The sequence below is a fragment of the Carex rostrata genome, chromosome 33 (genome assembly GCF_964058835.1).
Source record: "Carex rostrata chromosome 33, lpCarRost1.2, whole genome shotgun sequence".
Classification (NCBI taxonomy): Eukaryota; Viridiplantae; Streptophyta; class Magnoliopsida; order Poales; family Cyperaceae; genus Carex; species Carex rostrata.
Genome location: NC_135950.1, coordinates 1109583 through 1119413, shown reverse-complemented (window position 1 = coordinate 1119413; position 9831 = coordinate 1109583). Strand labels below are relative to the sequence as shown.

General features: G+C 35.5%; 1 protein-coding gene across 1 annotated transcript; it reads left to right on the top strand.

Moving 5' to 3' along the window:
- On the top strand, positions 1 to 2088 carry LOC144548508 (glyoxylate/hydroxypyruvate reductase HPR3-like). The gene is made up of 2 exons (XM_078297198.1): positions 1 to 487; positions 1411 to 2088. The coding sequence occupies exons 1-2, from the start codon at positions 38 to 40 to the stop codon at positions 1933 to 1935; spliced, it is 975 nt and encodes a 324-aa protein (XP_078153324.1). The 5' UTR covers positions 1 to 37; the 3' UTR covers positions 1936 to 2088.
- The last annotated feature ends 7743 nt before the right edge of the window (positions 2089 to 9831 follow it).

The following is a 9831-nucleotide window of genomic DNA, read 5'->3' as shown; positions in this document are numbered from 1 at the left end:
ACGGTTTGCTTGCACAGGAGATTCTCCTTCTCGAGTCATGATGAACGCTTCTCCCTCTGTGACCGCCTCCGACGAAATTCAACCGTTGGATCGGCCTCCAGTCCTTGTCCTCCGTTCGCTCTCTGACGCCTGGTCGTCGGCTCTCTCCGCCAAATTCACTATTATCCCATCTTCGTCCCCACTCTCCACCTCCACTCGCGCCGTGCTCGTCTCAGGCGCTGTAAATCGGGTGAACTCGGTTCTCCTGGACCAATACCCCTCCGTGAGGTGCGTTGTGACGACGGGTGCAGGGGTGAACCATATAGACTTGGAAGAGTGCCGGAGAAGAGGTGTGCTAGTGGCAAATGTGGGGGAGACATTTTCCAAGGATGTGGCTGATTATGCTGTGGGTTTGTTGATTGATGTTTTGAGGAGGATCACCATGTCGGATCGCTACTTGCGAAACGGGTTGTGGGTTACACGGGGTGCCTACCCGCTTGGATCAAAGGTAAATTTATTTTACAAACTGTGTAACTTTGTATCTAGAGGAGTGAAAGACGATGTACTGAATGAAAGATTCGGTATTGCAAGAAAAAAATAATCAACCTCTTTTTCTATAATTAACTTTTTAAATACGAAAATAAAAGAAAATCAATTATTCTAGTCCTGAGTCCTGACAGAATACTCCATAAAAACCACCTAATTTTATAATAATAGAATAATCTAAACACATTCACTCAAACAAGATTTTTACATCAGCAGTGCCCCAACAAAACTTTGAATTTAATTCTCACCCTCCCAAAAATCGTGAATTCTCCTCTCCCCTAATTAGTCTCCACCGTTTGATTAGTCACTTGTCCTTATGCTACTGCCGTGCTTCTTTAGCTCAGTGCCCCAGTAACCCAGTTCAATTGCGTGGACGCTCGTCAGAAACCTGTCACAGAGGTAATATATATGCACATCAGCACATGCTTCAGTAAATCAGAATTGCATCAACCCTGTTAGGTGTGTGGTGTGTGGTGCGTGGTCTTTGCAAATGCTGGGCCGGGTGAATCATATATATATATAGATTGACTTGGAGGATTGTAGGAGAAGAGGAGTACAAGTGGCCAATGCAGGACCGATCTACTGATCTACTGATATTACTGATCATGTGGTCGGATTGTTCATTGACGTTTGGTGAAAAAAAAAATACTATATCTATCCGATCGGTATATGAGAAAGGGGCTGTAGCCACTTGGATCTATGGTATAAAGATCAAGTAGTAGATTCTTTTTCTCTTCTACTAACAATCAATTTTTCTTTTTATTGAGAAAGCCGGCTTGTTCTGATTGGATATTTCCATGTCTCTATATATATAAAAGCTTGCATAAATGGTTGAAATGCATTATGCATGATTATTTATGTAAATTGTTGTTTTAAACTTTCCAGGTTGGAGGTAAACGTGTTGGAATTGTAGGACTGGGCAGCATTGGGTCTGCGATTGCCAAGAGACTCGAGGCATTTGGTTGCAAAATATCCTATTTATCGAGAAAACCAAAACCAACTGCCAATTACAGGTATATATCCAATATCATTGACCTGGCCACTGAATCTGAAATCCTAGTTGTGTCATGCTCGCTAACTAAAGAAACTCACCACATCATAAACAAGCAAGTTCTTCAATCCCTCGGCAAGGAGGGCATTATCGTAAATATCGGGCGTGGGGCCCATATTGATGAACCTGAGTTGATCCGGTCATTGGTACAGGGAGAGATTAAAGGGGTTGGGCTTGATGTGTATGAGAATGAACCGAATGTGCCGAAGGAGATGTTCGAAATGGAGAATGTTGTGCTAACGCCACACCGGGCTGTGTTTACTACTGAGTCCATTTCAGATGCTATGCAAATCTGTATTGCAAATTTTGAAGCATTTTTTGCTGGTAAGCCATTGCTTACACAAGTGCTGGCTGATTGATTTGATTTCAGTAATCTAGTTATGCATGAGATAATGTGATTTGTTATAAATTAAAGCATCATAAAAGATGTTATTTTTATATCCCTAGAAATGATGTATAAGGTTGTATAACAATTATGGTGGGTAATTTCACAGAAAACATAATTAGTTACCTTTATCATCTTTACATAAAATACTTGAAATATTTTCTGAAACAAACAGTAATTTCATCAAAAATGCAAGAATACAAAAATTACCCAAGGATGATTTTATGGATCAATGGTAAACCTTGTTTCAGAAAAAGCTACAACAACTAAAGGTAAAAACCATTGTTGTAAAAAATGTCTATTTAAGCCGATTAATCAGCCGATTAGTCGTTGACTGTAATCGTGGCGGATTTTCCCGATTAATCAACCGATTGTTTCCGATTATGGCTGATTATTCCTAATTAATGGTTTAGTGGTACCCTGCCCGTCCAATATCTGCATACCGTTATTTACAACACGGGGAAAAACTTGATACAACCATAATCCTCAATTCAGCTAGGTAATATGCCAATCAATATACCAAATCCAAGCTCTACAATATGCTTTAGTTTATGAGAAACCAAATTAGACAAGACAAAACTACCTTGTCATCTCCGAAGGAAAATCTAGATTGTAGAATACGGAACGGACACGTCCAGACACATCACGTATATTATGTTATGCCGTATCCTTGGCCGTGCGTGCGTCATGTTTTTAGAATACGCTAATTAAGTTTTTTTCCGTACAGAAGACAAAAAAAAAACTTAATTAGTGTTTCTCATTTTATAAAATTTTATAACTCGAGGTAAAAGAAGTTTTATAGATTGTTTTAAAGTATGTGAAAAGTTGTTCATACTCATATTGCTCATTTAAATATTTATTATGCGTTAGAGGATTTTTTTTTTTTTTTGCATTTTCTATTACTATGGGGAACGTGCATAATCTAACCAAAAAAATGTTACAAATTAAATATATTTAACAGTTGTATGACATTAATTACTAATCTGTCCGGTTCGAATTCAGATTGGAGTATAATTGTTTGGAAATTCCGGAGGAACATATTTATAATTCATATTAAATTAAATTTTCTTGTGTGTATCAGCAACAGAAATAAGTGATTTTACACGGAAACAGACTTGCATTATTACTACCTCAACATATATTAAGCACCTGACATTGATCCGACTCTTCCCGGTTAAAATTGTCAAGCTGGCACATATATCTGAATCCGTATCACCCAGATAACTGAGGTGCAAGTGGTGAATCTGGACTGTTCATTTCACTTGGCAAGAATCTCAAAGCAGACCCCTACAACCTCAATAGCTACCGATTGAGTTTGACCTGGATGGGATTAATCTGGGCTGTCTATTTTTCTCAATTGCACCTCAGGTACCTGGGGGACACGGACTCCATATATCTACCATGCACACTACGTCACTACGGCATCCAGAGGTCAGGGGGTGTGAATGGCATGATTATAGTGAGAGTATCAGAAGGATTCAAAGAACTGTTCACATACGACAGTGCGAATTCAATACTGTTAAACGACTGGTGACACAGTAGCACATACGAACAAGCTGCCGGTTTGGCTCTGCCAGGAAAACAATTCACCTGGGTTGAACAACCTCATCCATATATATGTATGTTTCAAAATTTTAAGTTTTGATGTTCATTTTTAAAATTAATTACTTGCAATTACTCTACGAGTTTTTAGATTGTTAACTGATTGATTTTATCTATGTAGTCTCTCTTGATTAAGTCCCCTGACCGGACCACTTTGTGACGATACATAGCCCACACTTGCACACCCATTAGAGACAAAAGGAGCGGATGTGCATTTCATATCCGTGAAAATTACTGTTAACAACTTGCTTAATTTAGCAAATCCGTATCACCCCAGGTACCTGAGGTGCAACCGAAAAATCCAGACCATTCTTGGCACAAATTTTAAAGCAGACCCTTCTAAATTAGAAACTGTCGCAACGGCTATAAAATGTAAAAAGTATAATTTGCACTATAGCAATGGAATAAATTATTCAGTTTATTCCTCAGAATTGTTCATGCTTTCAGAGCTATAGGTACTTAATTACGGTACCAGGGTCATACCAGACCAACCAATGTGCGACCATATGGTCATGTCTTGGCTTTTAAATTTCATGGAACCCAGATTGGCTGAATTAAAGTTTCATGTTATCTAACTCTGCCCTTCAGTCGAGTGAGGAGTAAAAGAACATATGGGCAAGAAATGAGTTGTGCCCATATATTCAAATTAAATACGGAAAAGGAGCAAGACAAGATTCATCAGTTTCTTTATGGTCTTGCTTCCTCCTTTGAAACCGTGAACTTGATACCTAGCTAAAATTATAGAGAAAAGATTTCTGTCCACTGAGTTTTGTCCACCATCTGTCCACAGCTTATCCGTTTCGTCTTCTAACTCAGTTTCTAACGAATTCTCAACCGTACACTTTATTCCCTTTATAAACTTCCGATCTTATTTCTTTCCATTTAACATAAGATCCAATCTCTTTTCTCTCTACGAAAACCACATCTCTCTCTCTCCACATCCTCAATCTGTCACTCAATTAAGAATCCATGGCCATGATGCTCCGATCTCTCTCTTCCTCCGTACGGAGACTCCCTCTCTGACAGCAATCGTTTTGTCGGATGCGATGCACAGCGACGGCCGCGACAGCAGAGACGACAACATGACACAGCGACGGCTGCAACGGCAGTGTCACCGTCGACGGCAGCAACGGCCGCGACAGGTGACAGATCTGTTTCCCAACGTGACAGATCTAATTCTCATTGCTCTTTTTTGACATGGATTGACGGATCGGACCTATTATTCGAGGTTCAATTTTGTGTTCCAAGCAGCGCAACCTGCTTCATGTTTTCCCTATTTTATTTTTCCGTTCATAATGCATCAAGCTTTTGTGAATTAGGAGATATATGTCACATTTTACATGATATCGCAAGTTTGTTCGACATTTACCTTTTCTCATTCAATTTTCTTTTGCAATGTCGAATTTATTTAAGATTACTGTCTCGATCTCGTTTTTTATACATGATCGCAATGGAACGTTCAGAATTCTAGATGTTTGAAAATTTGAATTACGTTTTTTATAAGATTTATTATTTAAGTTGCAGCATTGAATGATGAATTTCACAAGATTAATGGTAGTCAAATGACACTTTTTATTTATGTTTGAAAATTGTAATTATTTTTTATTAGATTTTGTACATAAGTTACAGCTTTGATTATGAATTTTACAGTATTGGCACAAGTCAGTTTTACATTATTGTTGATGTACTTTTTCAAATGTTATGTTGTAATTTCATCTGATTTTGTATTATCCGTATTTTACAGTATATATATATATATATGTGAATTAGGTGATATATGTCACATTTAACAGGATATCGCACGTTTGTTCGACATTTACCTTCACTCATTCAGTTTTCTTTTGCAATGTGGAATTTATTTGAGATTACTGACTCGATCTCGTTTTTTATACATGATGGCAATGGAACGTTCAGCCTTCTGGATGTTTGAAAATTTGAATTACGTTTTTTATAAGTTTTCTTATTCAAGTGACAGTATTAAATGATGAATTTTACATAATTGGAGCAAGTCAAATGACACTTTATTTTTGTTTGAAAACTGTAATTAGTTTTTATTAGGTTTTGTACATAATTTACAGCTTTGAATCATGAATTTTACAGTATCGGCGCAAATCAATTTTACAATATATGACAGATTGAAATATTTTCATATTGTACTGTTAGTTTTGTGATGTTATGCATGTTGCAAACTGTTTTGAAAGTTTCTGGTTGTTTGAAAATTTAAATTACGTTTTTTATAAGATTTGTTACGTAAGTTATAGCATTAAATGATGAATTTCACAGGATTGGTGCTAGTCAAATGACACTTATGAACAATTATATGGTTTTGAATAGATAAGATTATTCTTTTATTTGTTGGTGAACAAATGTTGTTGCTTGTGAATAGTTAATCTGGTTGGTGAACAAGATTGTTTGTTTATGTTTTGGTGAACAGTGTGGTTGTGAATGTTTTATATATGGTGATGTTTAATGATGTATGTTGAATATTGCTATGTTTTATGTGTGTTTTATTGGTTTCATATTATAATTTTGCAGTATTGAAATTTGTAGTGACATATGTTTATTTGACTGTTTAAAACTTTTAATTTTGCAGTATTGAAATTTGTAGTGACATATGTTTATTTCACTGTTTGAAACTTTTAATTTTGCAGTATTCAATTTTGCAGTGGACATATGATTTGACTTTTTACATCTTCTAATTTTGCAGTGTTGAAATTTATAGTGACATATGTTTATTTAACTGTTTACAACTTCTAATTTTACAGTATTGGAATTACAGTGCACATTTGAAGCAAAAAATTATAAAATATAAAAAAAAAATTATAATTTTGCAGGAAAAAAATATTTTTGAATATTTTCAAGGTTTATTTTGAAAAAAAATGCCAGTTGTAGATGCTGTTCCGGTTTTGAATGTTCTAGAAGTTTTTCTAAAATTGACATTAACCGCAAATAACTGCCATTAACTGTTAGTAAGTAAAGTAATTGTCAAGTGGTCCCACATGAAGTACAGTTAGTTTGCCAAGTTGGCCAAATTGTAAACGGTTCATCAAAACTACAGTTAGTTTTTTATAAGATGTGTTGTACAAGTTACAGCATTGAATTAGTAATTTTACAGGATTGGCGCAGGTCAAATGACAGTTTTTCTGTGGACAAATGGTGGACAAATGGCTGTGGACAATTAGACACTTCCAAAATTATATATGTCATCCATCTTGTGCTGGCGTCTATAGACGACTATTAGGCCCAAATATAATATTGTGCTAAAAGTTCAGCACAATATACGCAAATAATTAGTCCGAGTTAAGGGCAATTGTCTAATCCCGTTGTAAAACAGGAAATAAATCAGCTGTTAAGTCCATTAAAATGATCACTTCTGTAGATATCTAAGATAGTTAATTAAGCCCATTTAAGGAGAGGTGTTTGTCATTTTCACAACCAAAACTTTTGGGCCCAAAAGTATTTTCAGGTGCGCGTTGTGACCCAAAAGACTATAATAATGTTAGTACCACTTTTAGATATCCCAAGTTATTTAAGAGATTCCTCGATTCTATTTTGTAACATCCAATTATTTTGAAATTAAAAAATCGGAGACGATAAAGGAACTTGAACGAGTTGTCCTCCTCGCCGGTGCACAAAAATAATTGAATGATCTAAAAAATAGATTTTATCTTTTTTTCAATTTTTTGTATTTATGTATGATTTTAATATAATTTAGAGGAACATTTTATGGTACTGTAAGAGTTTCATTCTCCGCGAGAATATTTTTTATTATTAATTTTCATGTGTTTAACTTTCATAGTTCGAAAATTCAACTCTACTCTTTCATTATTAATTTTCATGTATTTAACTTTTATAGTTCGAAAGTTCAACTCTACTCTTTTATTATTAATTCTCATGTATTTAACTTTCATAGTTCGAAAATTCAGCTCTACTCTTTTATTATTAATTTTTATGTGTTTAATTTTCATAGTTCAAAAAGTTCATGTGTTTAACTTTTTCATATGATGTGAGAAAATTATTTGTTTTCGTGCAACAAGAATGAGAAGAAACTATTTATTTTTATTTCTATTTTTGTTTGAGTCTTCATGGCTGGGAAAAAGCAATAAATATATAAAACATAACACTATTTCTCACATATACAACATGAAGAAGCATTTGAACCCTCATGCAACATAGCACTGCTTTCACACATAGACTCACAAAAAAAATGACACATAGTAAAGTAGAAATTGGAGATACGTGCAGTAATCTGACCTGAGGTTCGCCAGGTGTGACAGTCACACAATCGGTGCACCCATCGAGAAGCTATGATGGGATCAGCGGTTGAACATTTACAGCAACTTTCATGGAATCATCTGAGCCATCCATAGCACCAATGTCTTATTTTAACTCCTTGAATCTACCAAAACGAATCCAGATCAAAGTAGTTTGAGGCGGAGCCGAGAGGGGGAATTTCATGTATACCCCTCAAAAACATAGATTACGTATTTCCCCTCTAAAATTCATAATATCATGAAATACAGGTACTGCTTTTTTTCTTACTACTTAGCACTCAGTTTCCCATATAATTAGGAGTGCAAACGAATCGAGTGTTAGCTAGATTGAAGAAGTAGAACCTTGATTTGAGGATTGAACTAGAGGAGTATTTCTATTATAAAGAAACATTATTTCTCTAATTGAATCTTAGGTGGATACTAGTGGAGGCATCATCGTCCTTTGATGCTTTGGAGGCTTGGAGCTCAAGAAGTAAAAAAAAAGCTAGAAGCTAAGACCTAGGGGTGCAAACGGATCGGATACGGATCGGATAGTGCTCAACCCATATCCGTATCCGTATTTTTTTTCGGATACGGATCGGATATTAATCGGATACGGATACGGATCGGATATTAATCGGATACGGATACGGATCGGATATTTTCGAATACAAATACGGATACGGATATAATTCGGATTTCTAATTTAAAATATATGTCTAATTAACTTGTTACGCTATTACAAAATATATATCTAGTTAACTAATTGAAAATATATGTCTAATTGAAAATATCTGCTTTTGGTAACAGAACATTGACGATCATTGACAGCAAAATTCACATCGCTTATTAAAGAGAACCATAGTTCTAGGCTTCTGGCACAATCGCATTATTAAAATGCATGGAATTTCATACCTGTTTGTTGCTTGAGACTTCTCCGTGAGAGAAATGAAGAAATCGCTGCTTGACAGCTTGAGATAAGTCAAAGAATTAGGGTTTGGGAAACACGAAATTAGGTGAACTCCGTGAGTTGTGTGAGAGAAGTCAGAAGTCAGAAGTCGAACGGGTGCGACGTGCGAAACAGGAAATGAAATTAGAAGAGAAAGATGTCAGATCCGAGAGGTGGGATTATTATCGGATATCCGAAAAATTTAAATATCCGGATACGGATAATTATCCGTATCCGTATCCGTATCCGATTCCGAAACTCAACCCGTATCCGTATCCGTATCCGTATCCGAATCTGCATAAAAAAATCCATATCCGTATCCGAATCCGCATAAAAAAATCCATATCCGTATCCGAATCCGCAACTATCCGTATCCGAATATCCGAATCTGCAAAAATTCGAATACGGATCCGGATTCGGACGGGTAATATCCGACCCATTTGCACCACTACTAAGACCCCTTCATCTTTGAATTGTCAAGAGAGGTAAAATCTATTTACTAGATTAAAGGTCAAATTTTGCAGCAGATCACTAAACTTTGTTCCTTGTTACAAATTGATCACTTAAGTTTGATTTGTCCTTTTATTGTCATTGAACTTTTTATTTGTTTTATTCAAGTTACTCTATAACTTTTTCATTTGAAAATACTAACATAATATGCTCATCCATCTCATGTCACTTTACATTTATTAGTTTTTTGGACGGAAAAAATAACAGATGAGCATATTTCGTTAGTGTTTCACTGTTTTTGATGAAAAAGTTATAGAGTGACTTGATTGAAACAAATAAAAAATTCAATAACTATAGAGGGACAAATAAAAATTGAGCAATCAATTTGTGACAATGGACAAAGTTTAGTGACTTTGACAAAATTGACCCTAGATCTAAATTATAAATTACAATAATCAGCTTGATAGATCCTCCATGATTTTTGTAGCAAAATTTTAAAATTATATCTACCAACCATACCCTGAACTCTTTCAATTGAATGGTCTGCTTTATTTGGGTCAGGTTCTTCAACAACTCGAGACTCATTTTCCCACCAAACAGAGCTTCCTTCATTTTT

Coding starts and splice junctions, on each gene's coding strand:
- LOC144548508 (XM_078297198.1), top strand. CDS start 38: ATGATGAACGCTTCTCCCTCTGTGACCGCCTCCGACGAAATTCAACCG. Junction 488..1,410: donor CCTACCCGCTTGGATCAAAG/GTAAATTTATTT, acceptor TAAACTTTCCAG/GTTGGAGGTAAACGTGTTGG.